The 14,686-nt window shown below is 40.5% G+C and overlaps 1 protein-coding gene across 1 annotated transcript in view; it reads right to left on the reverse strand.

The window, feature by feature from the left end:
- The window catches only part of rims2a (regulating synaptic membrane exocytosis 2a), an 87,823-nt gene that overhangs the window by 6,764 nt on the left and 66,373 nt on the right, over window positions 1-14,686 (reverse strand). The window contains exon 19 of the mRNA XM_062398913.1: window positions 9,626-9,870. Coding sequence (XP_062254897.1) covers window positions 9,626-9,870 — 245 coding nt within the window. The remainder of the gene's footprint in view (window positions 1-9,625; window positions 9,871-14,686) is intronic.

Here is a 14,686-nt window from a genome sequence, read left to right on the forward strand (position 1 = left end):
CCTCAACTCTCCATCCTCTGTCCCATCACTGCTCTGTCTACTCATCTCATCCACAGGTTACAGTGGAAACAAGTTGTTATTAGGTCTGCCAGGCGCCCTGTTTCTCTCTGACAGGGCTTTAGCTACAAGGTGGCCAGTCAAAATTCACCTGGCATGCTCACACTCAAAAGAGCTACTTTAGTTTTCTTCCTTCCATCACGTCAGTATCATAGCTGTGTTGTGTCGGGGTGAATTCACATTAGCTGAGAGTTAGAGAATCAAGAGGAGGATCGTTGTCACACATTCTGGTACGCAGCTGTGTCTTTCACAAAACACACTATCAATCAATCCGGACAGCTCTTTGTTTAAGTCACTGTCAAACCTAAATGATTACATTTTTCACTCAATTTTGACCATTATGGACGCCTGAAGCTGTAAATAGTCCAGAGCCAAAACAAAGCAGCAGTCCTCAGAGAAAAGATTTCTTCACTGGTGGTCCCTGAAATACTTCTGAACCCTCTACTGGCGAGTGACGGGTTAATACATACAGCAAATGTATAGCTTCACTTCAAAGTAAACTTCTGGTGAGTGTCACCACCGCAGCTTGGTAAAAAATGTAGTGAATCTATGCTGCTGGGAAATGTAGCTAAAGAGCCTTTGTTCTGGATATGTATGTGGCAGAATAGGCACAGCACAAGACAATAATGTGATAAATATAGCAAGCTCCCTGTGGTGTTAGCACTGAGACAAAAGTTCACATCTAAGAAAGACTGCAACCTACTTCCAGGAAGGAGCCACTCTAATGCATTGCCATGTCCCGTTACAAATCCAACCAATTGGGTCAGTTTTAATGGATGTTCTCAGAGTTTCCTCAGAGCTTTCAAAAGAATTTAAATTTGTGTTAATTCTAACAATGACATGAATGAATCAAACACATAGCTCAGTTTAAGAGGTTCTGTCTTTGAAAGCATTGTGTACTGTTATGTACCTACAAGCTGCATGGTAGAATACAAGGGGTGTTAAAGCCATTCTGTCATTCTAATGGTCCATTACTTTGGTCCACACTGAAATATTTTAATGGCTGTTCGGTGGATTGTACTGTGGTGAGCTCTAACCTTTTTAATCAAGCAACAGTATGGCTCTAGCCTAAAAACATTCCCCAACCAAAGCCTCACAAGGCTGTGAGCATGACTGAGCACATTGATTTGTACATGGAAGGTGCAGCAAAATGTTTGAGCGCAAAAATGAATACTTAAAAGTCCATCCACTATGTATACTTTGTACCACACAAATCATGCATGCAATGTGAACTTAGCAACAGGGAATTATCTTTGATACTGAGGCCTCTTAACCTTCAGTCAGCTACAGTGAAAGCTGAAAACTGACAATTATCCTCACAGCAGCAGGGGGTCAGAAAAATAAAAGATATTATAATTACAGATGCAACAAGAATGACATCTATTGGACGTTTTGTAACGACAATCTTTATATTGTTTCACAAAACACATTGACTTAACTCGTCAACTGATCTTAACCCTAATGTATTGATAATAAATCAGTTAACAACAATGTACATTCTTAACTCTTAATCATCACCTTATATCAATAACGTGTTGATATATTTGTAATTTGTAATTATGTCGCAGATAAATAAGAAAGTCCATTATTTGTGTAGTCTTTCACTGGACTCCTCAGATAACGAGACTTCTCTTTGTTAAATGACGGTAGGATTAGAATTGAATTGGTCGGTGATCTGAGGGAGCACAATGCCAGGCTACAATTATCATAGTAATTAAAAATGATTATCAAAGAAAGTTATGATTTTTTCCACTCTCTTCTCTATCTTAGTCAAAGCTAATGCGTCATTACACTGGCGCAGTACATGGCAGCCACTCTGACAACACATTCTGCATTTGTGGCTTGTTTCAACTTTCAAACCTATGGCTTGTTCTTAACCATCCACCCACTGCACAACGACAGCGAGAAAGAGCGGCATCTCAATTCTTTTTCACTGTCAGACACAGACTACACCTGGCACATCCAGTGAAAAACAAGACACTTAATTACAGTCGTATGTTTATGAACTCATAAAACAGAGTTGGCACCTCACATGAACTCGATGATAAATCTTTCATTCGCCTCATATAATAACAAACTTTATCAGCAACATTAAAATCTACTCTTTAAAGATCAGAGTTTATTATACAAGTTCAAAATGGTGCCCAAAGAAAATAAAGAATCAAGGTCTCCTCATAAGCACATGCATCTCTTTATAGAAAGCGTGTCACTTCAGGAACACAAATCAGATTGTTTACGTCAGGGAGTTACTAGTGAGATGAAAAATGTGATGTCATGTGAGTTACGAGTCGTTATCTTTTCCTTCAATCTTTGAACTCATTTCATCTCTCGTCTTCAGTTTCTTGTTGTAGAGAAGCTCCATTTTAGGTGATGAAGTTACTCTGATTTCACAACAGCATTGCTAGTACAGATTAACATTACTAACGCTGTGCATAATACCTGGTCTCCCTCCAAACTACGACAAACCTACATGACAATGACAACCCAACTGGAAATCCCAGGCACCTCAGAAGGCAGGAATGTGAAGAATCTCACCAATTCTACTACAACAACAAAGAGTGTCATGTCCCAGAAGTCCTATGGAAGACGTGCCTGGCAGTCGGCAGGATCACAGACTCAGGCCCTCGGAAGTCTTTCTAATTGATGAGAGCAGGCCGGACCAAGTGTCAGACGGTGAGTCTGGTCCAACACACAGTAAACACAGCTTAATGGAGGGCTCTAACCCTGGCAGTCACACGCACGGATGTAGGCAAACACACACTTACAAGCACTTTAATACCTGGAAACCTGGACACACACCAGTACAGCACAAACGCAGGCAAACACTTTCTCATCCATCAGTTTACATTCCCTGCAGCCTATACCTTGATGAAGACCAGTCCTGTCATCTGGAAGTGTTATTTTCTATCTTGTGCATCAAATATGACAAGAGGAATTAGGTGAAATAGCTTTAAATTGAAATAAGGTGTAAAACAAAAACAAGGGTTCAATCTCCATCAATTCATTATTTATACAGCTTATCCTTCAAGCCTAAGGGGTTGCTGGGGGAGCTGGACCAGCTGACAGTGGATCAGAGGCGGAGTACATCCAGGTCATCAGTGTACAGGGCCACAAAATAAACAATCATTCACTCTCACACCTATGGTCCATTTAGAGTCTCCAATTAAATTGACCCCAATCTGCATGATTATGGGAGGAAGCTGGAGTACACACAGGGAGAACATGCAGGCTCTACACAAAAACAACACCTGCCTGAACTTTTTATCTACTAAACAATTAACACAGTCCAGTCATAAAACTGCATTATAAAGTAGTTTACGGCTAATGTGTTAGCATAGTTATCTTCTTCCAAACATTTGAAATCCTGCTTTTGTTCATGTCCCGTCCTCTGTCTAGCTCTGCTAACTACATAGAATAATATCACAACAGACCATTAACATTACTATTCTGTTTGGTGCTATAAGGGAGCATAAAGTCCAATAATCAGACTTTTTACTTAAAAACACACTGTTATAGCACTGCAGACATCTTCTGCAAGACACATCTTTGTAGTGAATTTTCAAATTCTGCATGTTCTGTTTGTAAATGAAATCCAACTGAAAGCACAGAAGTAAGAATCAATCTTGATGATGTGACAGCTCCTGTTTCATATACACAATAAAAGACTTAACACCAAAACATGTAGACACACTATGTCCTGCCATTCACTTCACACCTCCACAGAAAGGGTTCACACCTTCAGTGGAAGGTGTGAGGTAGGAGAGGCATATTTGAAACATGAAATGTGGGCGGTGAAGCAGTTGGAACGGTCCGTCCCCCCTGGCTGCCTCCATTGACTCAGTAGTGCAAACACTGAGGCTACAACAGATGGAGAGCTAACGAGAGAGAGGGAGAGAAAGGGGATCTAAACAGTGATGCGTACGAAAAATACAAACTGCTGACATCAATCCAGCCCCAACAAACGTGTGATACATAAATATTTTCCTTGAGTGTAGAAATTGCAACACAAAAATGTCACCAAAGTATGAATACATCGCCTACTTCAAAGAGGAAATGAGCATGTTTACACCAACCTCATGAAGAACAGACACATCATTCTCTCACTCCATGACTAAACTGACCACAGTGTTTTTCAAGCGCACGTCTCATCAGGCTTCCTCTTTGACGGACAGTTATGGCGGAGTGCTTGAACACAAAATTTGAAGAGGAAGTCTAATTCAGTAACTCTAGTAGCAGTTAAAAACCTAAAAATACAGGGTGGAAGTTAATTTTTAGTTCAATTTAGATGGGAAGCATGAAGTGTATCCTTAACTGTGTCCAAGCCTCAGGCAGAGGAGACATATGGCTGAGGAAGACGAGCCCCTCTGCAGGCAGAAACACAGCGAGCAGCTGGTGGAGCATGGCAGGGTTGAGACGAGGAATCAACAGCTTTTTAGATGAGTTCATTGAGATGCTGACTGAATATTAAATCTTAAAATATGTATTTTCATAAAGAAACTCTTAAAGAAGGTTTCAGATGAAGCTATTAATATGTGAGCATGTTTCATCTCTCATGGAGCATGGTGGCTGTGACCTGCTCTTCTTATGCATTTGAATATGTTAGATAGAAAATATGAGTGTAACAATCAGTATAATCATAATTTAAAAACAGATTTTATTCAGAGAATGTGGTGTGCTCCTATCTGTGTCAAGCACATTTCTCTTGCAATAGCACCACTATAAAAATATTGTTTGTGTCAAGTGGCAATGAGAGCAACAGCATCAGACCAAAGGTTTTACCTCCTTGTGATGTCCGCAGCCGGCTGTCATACTGTTCATGTTTAACGAGGCTCAACATTCACAGATCTGTACACTTGGGTTTTATGACAGCTAATTATTATGTTCCAGCATAATTTCATCAAAATAGAAAAATCGAATTCAAAACAAGAACATTGGTTAATTTCTTGGATTACACAAAGTACACTGCCTGCTAGGAGACACACTATGTGCTGCGCTCGGTGTGAAAACAATTTATTTAGACCACCAAATCTGACAGTCAGATCCCAGCTTGTGAATAAGGGTTAGGGCTAAGTCAACAGTGATTAAAGTGGCACTTACTAAAGTTAAAGACAGAGCAGTCTCGGAGACACTTGGGATTCGACTACCAGGGAAATCTCTACAATAATGTGCAGAGTGAGGTATCTAAAGAGGATACTTGTCTCCACACAAGTACTCTGACTGAGACATTGTTTTCACTCCATATAATTATACAGTTCTGATTCGGCTCCAGGTGCACAGAGCCTGAGAGAAGATGTATAGTGACCATGGAAACAGTTACCGTACCCTGCTAAAACTAAGCCCTCTTTTGTATTAACATGCTACACTGTGTCGAGTGAACCAGTGCATGCACTAGCTCCCTACAACAGCATTCAGGTGTAAGGAAATAGACTTAGGCCTTATTGCAAACGCTAGCAATTAGAAGTTTATGTTTTTTAAAGGAGTTCTCTGTGACAGTCAAACTGTGATATCTGGATACAACAACCAGTCAGCCTCAGTGAGCAAGGACAACAACAGCAACAGTAAAGCTGTGAAAGGGAAGTATCTATGAGTATGAGTATGAGTATGAGTATCAGAAGGATTCTCTATACTTATAAGTGTCAGTGTGTAGTTTACCCGTGCTCATGCTGACCAGCTTCATCATTGGTATATTACAATGGATCCAATAATAGAATTATAAACTTTTAAAAGCAGCACATCTCATATACTATAGCCACACATAATGAGGTCACTGAAGAGATGCTCATCAGAGAGCTCAGGCTGATTAACAGCCACGAGTCCCTCTGTGGATTGTTGTAATAGAGTTGGAGCAAAAGAACAGGAGGGGAAGGAGTAGCGGCGGGGAAGACAGATGGGAAATCATTCTTTAAATCCTGTGGGAGAAGTGAAGGTGAGATGAGAAGGTGAGATGAGAATGTGAAGAAGAACAAATGAGCGATGTGAAGATAGATGAATACAAGACAAATATCAGTTAGGTAGAGAGAAGGATGAGAAGAAAGCAGGGCAGGGCTCTTGTGTCCCTCATCCTCACTTTACCTGGGCCGCTGTGTTCTTTTCCTGCATCATCCTGGGGGCAGCATGTCTGCTCTGGCCCCCTAGGAGATTAATTAGCAGCCTCAGCAATTGGAAGAGCTGCTGAGATAGGCACCCAAGTCAACACAAAGACAAATTACCTCGGCTGAAAGATCAAAGTTCAGCTATTTTATAACAAAGAAAACAGTCCGTGTGAAGACTGGAGGTCCAAAAACAACATCAGTATCTGGTGTAGGTGAGAGAGCAGAGAGAAATGAGCCAATGATTTGTGCTCTCTCCTGTATACATCTGGATCTTGTGGGCCTAATAAGAAAGGTAGTATGCTCTCTCTTTCACCAGGGGACATTAAGCTTTCGGAGCAGAGGAAGCCTGTCAGTAAAGGCTGAATGCTTGAATTCTACATGTATGAAATAGCTGAACAGTGTAGTGTGTGTACGGTAGGAACGGTTAGCTAACAGCGCGGTTGTTGGCAACAGCCATTGATCAAACCTTTTCTTGTCTCATGAAAAAAAGTAGGCCACTGATCTGACAGGGTTCTTACAGGTTACAGAGGCCAGCATCCATTTATCAATCTCTCACAAAGTTCAAGCTCTGAAAGTCAATTTTGATCCAAGTGGCAAATTTCTTTCGGATAAGGAAACAAAAAGTGGAACGTAATAGGAATCATGGAATAGTCAAGGTTGTATCCAGGGTAACAGGAAGCCAGGTTTTTCAAATACAACGTACTATACCACATACTCTGAATCCTCCCCACTGATTACATCTTTTCCTCATTTCTATATCACTGCAGGCAGCTCTGCCTATTTAGGCCTATTAAGGCCAAATCTCCTGCGTCTCCTGCACTGTTCACCTCCTCAGCCTTAATAGTCAGCGGCTGCTGCTGAGCTGTAAATCTTGCTGTCGATAATTTTCTGGGACACCATCAGGACTGGTAAACAGAGGCTATTATGGGGTAGAGCTACAGAAAGGTTTCTGGATATATAATGATTCTGTTGTGAACAAGAGAGAGCCCTCATATTCCTCATAGTTGCAAAAAGAGTATTCTTATTGTACACAGTGGGAGGAGACTTATTATATTGTTCCTACCAAGGAGCACAAATAATCCTCAATAAATCACATAAATACATGGAGCAGAGTGCTCAGCACAGTGCAGCGCACACAGAAAACCTCTCTGAAAACACAACTACACAAATCTGCTAGAGGTCAAACAATGCTACTGTCCTGAACAATACTGTGGTGTTTTCACCATTAGTGATACTGGAGAATAATGTTTTCGGAAACCGGCATGTTTTTGTAACTCATGCTCTACTTACCAACACATTTTTAGATTGGCAATCAGGTCTGTCTTTAGATGCCAGTCACAGAGACGTGTCTGATAAGCATATGTAAATTGACTTTTCAATGAGCTTACAACGTTTTTTCAGACTGTGTTGCAGCACTAAAATCAGCTCTCCTGAGTTTAAAGAGAATGTACCAGGGACTGGAGCTTGGCTAAATGGTGGATGAGACAATAAACGTATTCAATCAATTCAATCAAGACTCTTCAGCTTGCTCACGACGACCACTTTAGTGCCTCTAAATGATCATGTGTGAATATTATTCCTCACCATTTTTTCATTATATTGTGAACATTGTTTTTAATTGTTCAAGTCAAAATGTTAAATGTCAGATAAATTAGGCACTGACAGTAAAACTCCTCTGTTCCCTTGCAACCACATTGCAAATTACAGAATTTCCCTATAGGAAAATGTATTAGCCTGATAATTTCTTGAATCTTGCTTTGTTTTTTTGGTCACAGAAGTGTTACTGTACTTTGCCTCCAGCTTGAACTCTTTCATGTTCTTTTTTGTGAATGATTAATTGAAATCACATGAACTCAATCATGAATCAGTTTAAGCAACAAGCTCCAGTCTTGGTTTATATTTAGTGTCTTATTACAGTTCAGCGCTATCTGTCAACAGAAAGGCTAGATGCTTTGCAGAATGCATACATACATATGAGGTCAGTCTGTTGTAACGTTGTGTCAATTTTGCTTTGTTCTGCCCCCATGCATTCGGTGTCAAGTCCTGTTGTGGACTTATGCTCAAAGTACGGTTGACTTATCGCAGTTCAACAATGTGATACATTTGTATTTCCCAAGAAGTCAAGTGCCTCCAGCTGTTCAAGCCAAGAACTGCAAACTGTGTATACAAAGTGCTGAACAGCCTCTTAAAGTTGGCCATCCTTTGAATGCACCCTTATAGACGGCGATGCGCCTCCCAGGACGGTGCACAACGAAGCAGGGCAGAATGCATCTTGGCAGTGTTAATGCTCATGCAGAACCAAATACAGATCTCCAGGCAGATGTATGCACACTCTCACAAACTCCACTTGAGGCACTCAGAGGCATTCAGTGAAATATTGATAGCTCTATGGGATTCAAGCTGCCTTGTGTGTGCATGTGTGTGTAACTTTGTTCCTGTTGTTTGAAGCTGTTCAAATGTGTATCTAGAGATAAAAATAGTACAAATAATAACACATTTATAACCAAATCATCCTATTTTCCAACATCCATATCATAAATTAATCATATTTGAAGGCAACATGTACTGGTTGATACAGTGACATGATTAATAATTAGTAGAAATCTTTCACTAAAAGAGATGAGGAAGCAGCACATGTGCCAGTCAAATCACGGGCCCAGGGGGTGGTGGTGGTGGTGGGAGGGGGGTTGTTGATTCAGATCTGGACAGATAGTGAGTGCTGATGGGTCGGAGTGATTATTGAGCACTTTAAGGTTGAATAGATCAAGATGAAAAGGCACGTCATATGAAAAGACCAAAGCCCTATCTGTTGGCCAGAAACATCACTGCACGCCACCTGCTAGGCTTCTTCTTTTCTTCACACTGTCTGGCAGCAAGTGAAGCAGCCAACCCCTCTAAAAGGGTTACTGAGCACTTTTGAGAAGAAAGTAGGATAGCAAAAGTAACAGCCCCCTTTCTACATAAAAATACACCACGCATCCCTTCTTGTGTATCTCTTGCATGTAGACGCATTCTCACATACTCTCAAAAATACACCCTTCATGTGAGGTAGCATTTTGCATAACAATCACAGAAAGGATCACGGCACGAGAAAGGTGACAACACTTTACCAGCTACAAGCAGCTGAGGACATCGATGGCACCAATAAAGCAGTTACAGCAGAAACAAGTTTTCCAAAAATGAAATGAGAAAACACAACTGCAGTGGTGAAATAGGAAAGGTGAGAGAGAAATGGAGGCAGGGTAGAGAAAGAGGAATTTCCAGGAGAGTTTCTTCCTATAAAAAAGAGAGAAAAGGTCCTTCTGCTGTCTTGACCTCCAGAGAGGGGTCCCTGCTAGATTAGAAAAAAGATAGGGAGGAGGAAGGAACTGGAGAAGAGAGAGCTGAGGCCTTAGAACGCAACATTCAGGACAGAAAACGACAGCGACAGATGCTCATCACATACGAACACTCTTCCAGTTCAACGGCTGTCCTACCTGTTTGGCTGAGCTGAGAGGTGCTCCGGCTCTTGCGCGACATGCCAACCATGGCCTGCATTTTGGCACCAATGCTGGAGCGCCTCTTCTTGTCGTCAGTGCCTACCGTGCCAACCGCCGTGTCCGACTGGCTGCCGTCCGTCTTCTCCAGGTTGCACATGTCGCCACTGATGCTTGTGCTCTTGGTGATGTTCATCCCGCCTGTCGAGCCCATTTGCCTGTTTTTCATTTTGGATGCAAAGTCACTGTCAGCCACCGCCATTGATAGGGGGGGCAGGCAAGGACAGAGGAGAGAAGACAGGGCACAGGAGAGAGGACAGGACAGAGGAGAGTGAAGGCCAGAGGATGTGGAGGAAGAGATGATTGAGAAGGAAAGAAAGGAAGACAGGAGATGGCAGGTTGTGGGGTGAAGAGGAGAAAAGGACAGAGTTCAGGTACAGGATGTCATGACAGTATATTACAGTATAGTTTAGGCTTTAAAGTGGAGATACAGTTTATCAGATAAACCATTAGATATTCAACTGTATTTAGCTCCTTAAAAGGATGAGAACTACTACTTTCTATGACTTTTTGACTGTAAGATTTTACTTCTATTATATTCTTACAAATACAAAACGTAAGGGAACACTGCATGCTGTGCTTCTTAAACATGTTGGAGACCTTTTCTGAGAGTTTTAAAAGATAACAAATTTCAGCGCTGACTGAAGGACCTGGTAGGTCTCCATCTTTATTGTTTTGACCCATAACTTTCTTGTAAACATGTCCAAATGGAACACAGGTCAACCAACTGTCTTGTGTGCTTTTCAGTATAAAACTTTTCTTGAATGTTGGAATCATTAATTTTTACATCAACCTCTATATCGTCTGCTTTAATCCCTTTGCTGGTGCGATTATGCATAATATTACCTTTTGAGCCAACATGGTCAACATTTGAATATTTAGGAAGAACTCCAGAAGAGCTAATCATCCACTTGATGGAACGATGCCATCTTCTGTTTGAACTTTCAATTTCTCGACGCCTAAAGCTCAACATGTTTAAGATTACTATTTCTGACATCTAAAAACACGTTTTTTTCTTTGGTTTCAATAAATTCTACATTATGTACCACAATTGTTTTAATGCTATTAATATCTTTATGCTAAAGTTATATAACTATATAATAAGAAAAGCTGTTTTATTCTACCATTGCTCTATACATGAAGATATAAAATAATGTGCAACTTCTCTGAACCTGGGTCATCACCACACTGCCGGATTATTATTCTACAGTTTCTTCTATTTTAAAGGAATTAGCCATATTAAGGCCTTAATTCAGCTCTGCCAGTAAAATTATCTTCAGGAGACAAATTACATTCTGTTTCTTAGGTCCTGTATTCTTAATGGGATGAGTTACATGAAATGCCCTCAGGCTACTATTCAGTAATTCAAGTGTCCGACCTCCACTGTTAAAGTGTCATATAAAGAGAGCTTATGGCGAGACGCCCTAACTGAAATTGTAGAAGAATAAATGCATTGTAACATTTGATTCCGTCAATTTCTTCAATTAGGCTCCCTCAAACTCTACTTTTTCATACATGAGACATTAGTCTTCATCCCCATTGTATTAGAAATGCGAGCATAACAGCTAGGAGATTCCTTCTGACATTCCAAGTGTCTGCAAAAAGTTTGCACTACCTAGATGGGAAAGGTGAGTGATGCCTTCGATCTAAGTGTTACTACTTCCTTGCTACAGCTTCAGCAGTCTGTCCTTGTGCCTGGCATTTATTGCCTGGTCCGTGTTCTCCAGTTAATAACACGTTTTGTTTTGCAGCCAGTGGTGAAGTATGTCAGATGTGCTGGGACAGGAAGCAAACACCCTGTATCTTAGCCTGTCTTTGAAAACTTGTGTTTATGCCAGTTCTACTGCCAGCAGTGTCTGTTATGGATCAGCCTGAACTTAATTCACAATCCATAAATATTGAATGTTTATTGGGGATTAGTGGCTTCCAACAGTTAATGCAGCCTAGAAGCTTTGAAGCCAACTTCAAGGGTCTTGATTCCAAACACCATAAGGACTGATCTGCTTCAGGTGACATATTGAAATATGCCTTTTCACAATTGTCAGGGGGGCTGTATTTCAACAGCTCGGAAGAGGGAGATGATGCCGCCTCTTTCCTTGCATCATCTGGAGGTAGGTAGGGACACATTGTCTCAACAACATTATTTCCCACTAAGGTTAAAATGGATCAGCACAAAGCTTGCTCACACCTTGTCAAATAAATATTTTGTGATATTTTTGAATCTAAAATTAGATGCCATTGATTCATCCAAAGGGACAGATGAAATTCTAGTAAAAGTTTAAATGTTAATTTGTCTTATATGTAAACAAACATCATGTTTTTTTCAAATCTGAACTGGCAATCTATTTTCTTGCTGGGTACGTTTTTCAGTGCATGACGACTGTTCTGCGTGGACATGTTACAGATCTAAATGTCAGCTAGTTCAATATGGAACGCTATAGTGACTTAACTTTGACCTGACTGACAGCAGGTGTATGGAATGAATTTACACCAGCCTCTCTCCACACCTTCTCTCATTACAGCATCTCTCCCCTCTGTCCACGTCTTGGCACTCGGTTTCAGTGTGTTTATAAATGTGCCTGCTTGGAAAAACACAGACCCTCCTGGAAATTCTAACATCCAAACCCAGCCTGAAGAACACAGTGTTGCATTTTCATTCAGGCCAAGCTGTTCCCAAAACAAAACCTGGAAATGTCCTGTATTGTGAAAGTTTGCTTTGTTGATTATATCAAGTAAATTGGTCTTTGAAGCTTCATATCAGCCAAATATACTGTATATATACACATGAGAGCTACAATGTATGAAACTGTCAGACAAGGTGCCTTCTGTCCTCTTATCCGCTACTCTTGGTCGCCTTTCACACACAGGACCACTGCGTCTTTATCAGGTGAGGCAGAACAAAATGGGTTTCCATGGCAACTATGCCCCCAGCCTCAGCATTAGCATGCGCACACGCCTTTCAACAGAGCTACAAAGTTTTTTGTAGCTCTGTCTTTCATTAAAGTCAGAGTCTCATATTGATATGTTATCACAGGTTGAAGAGGTAGCGCATATTCAGGTCTCTCCTTCCATTCACTGCACCAGCTGATGAGTGCAGTGGGTGGAGCGGAGGCTAGAGTAAACATTCCTTCCTTCCTTTTAGTAAGGTTCAGCCCCTGTCCTTCAAAACACCGGTCGTTACCCTCCCTCACATGAATGAGCTGTTACCTGGGCAACACTATTGGACAGAGGGGAGAGACATGGAGGAGGGGAGGTGATGTGGCAGCAGAATCCAACCCCTCCATTGCTCTTATAGATAGCCAGAGTATGATTGAACCTCCTATCATTTGGGGCAGGCAGCATCTTATCCACTACACAGCTGTTTGCTCACTTTAAAAAACAGTCTCCTACAGAGGCTGTATTTTAACTGTTCAGGTCACTTGTACAGGCGAATGCGTGTGTCGTAACAGGCAGAGCTTACATAACAGTACGTGAAGAAGTGAGGTCCCTCATCTTATCACAGTGCATACACTACATATCACACTGCCTGGTCAATGACACAAAAGACAAAAGACATAAAAGTCTTCTTGTCTTTCCATTCCATAGAAATAATATAAAGGCTCCAAAGTAACTTTTCCATGCGCCTTTTGGCAACGCAATAATACACCTATTATACTTATGTGTTTGACAGTTCCCATATGCTTTGATAATTTCTTAAATCCGGCTAGGCGAACGATTTCGATTCAATATTAATATTATTTAAGGGTACTTCATTATACAATACCATTTTGGGATATGAAAGAAATTCTCATAGAACTAAAGCTGTAAACAGAAGTAGGAAACCTCTAACTCGTATTATTGAAGATATTGAGGCAGGCCTCAATAGCAAATTTTGTTGGATGATACTTTGTCCCAGTAATTATTGCGATAAATTATATTATTTTCTCTCATTGTGAAACCATTTTTAAACCACTGATATGAGGATGATATCACAGCATAATGTCGTAAAGGTATGAACTTTTAATTCTAAAGAATATTCAGTCTGACATTTGAATTAGAATTTAAATTGTTGCACTCTGGCGTTCTGATTATCTTGTTTTATAGAGCTGAGATTTGTGGCTTTGATACACACGACCATGCATGTAGGACTTATTTGAAAGTCTGAGCATGTCACTGAGCAGCAGCATGAAGGTCAGGGAAATATTCTGAAATGACGCTTTGCACAGTTTCGAGCGAGGGCAGAACAAATGGGCGCTTGGCTCTGCAACTAAAGGAGTGAAAACGAGCTAATGTTGATGTCTGATGTGCAAATACCGTAAACCTCACCAAAAATTATAGTTTCCACTTAAAAATAAAATATTTTTAAACATTTAAATGTTGAGGTTGAAACAGGTCGGTGCACTGTTCTTCAAACTTGATTTTCTTTATTTATCATTTAAGCCTGGTGAGTAGTGTAACTTACTAAATTACTTCTTGGCAATGGAAATCATTTCTTTCTTTACCTCCTGTGTGGTGACTGTACACTGAATTGTTTCGTTCCTGTGTGGCCTAAACATTATATGCTGACAAGTCCAACAAAATCAAAAATTAGAACTTGGTATCAGATATTTTATGAAATACTGTTGATTAAAATTGTGTTACTGTTGGACATTTGGTTTATTTGAAGGTGGGCCATTTGCTCTCGGGTTCTCTGAGTTTGTGACTACACTGTGAATAGGATGCATCATGATTTTATTAAAAAACATTTTTTTTTAGTAAAATATTTGAACTACTTTTGGAAAATTGCCTCATTATTTACTGTGTACTGTGAGCAGCTCACATCCTCACTATCTGAGTGAGAAATTAAATTCAGAATGTTTTAGACTCAGTTCCAACTGACTATGTTTCTGTTGTTGTCCCAGAGAAGCAGAATGACTCACATGAGAAAGTAAATAATTCTTGTTTTATACTGTAGCTGTCATGAGGGAGTTGGGGTTAACACACAGATAGGAGCTGTCATTGTGTTAGAAATGGAAAATAATC

The sequence above is a fragment of the Platichthys flesus genome, chromosome 11 (genome assembly GCF_949316205.1).
Source record: "Platichthys flesus chromosome 11, fPlaFle2.1, whole genome shotgun sequence".
Classification (NCBI taxonomy): domain Eukaryota; kingdom Metazoa; phylum Chordata; class Actinopteri; order Pleuronectiformes; family Pleuronectidae; genus Platichthys; species Platichthys flesus.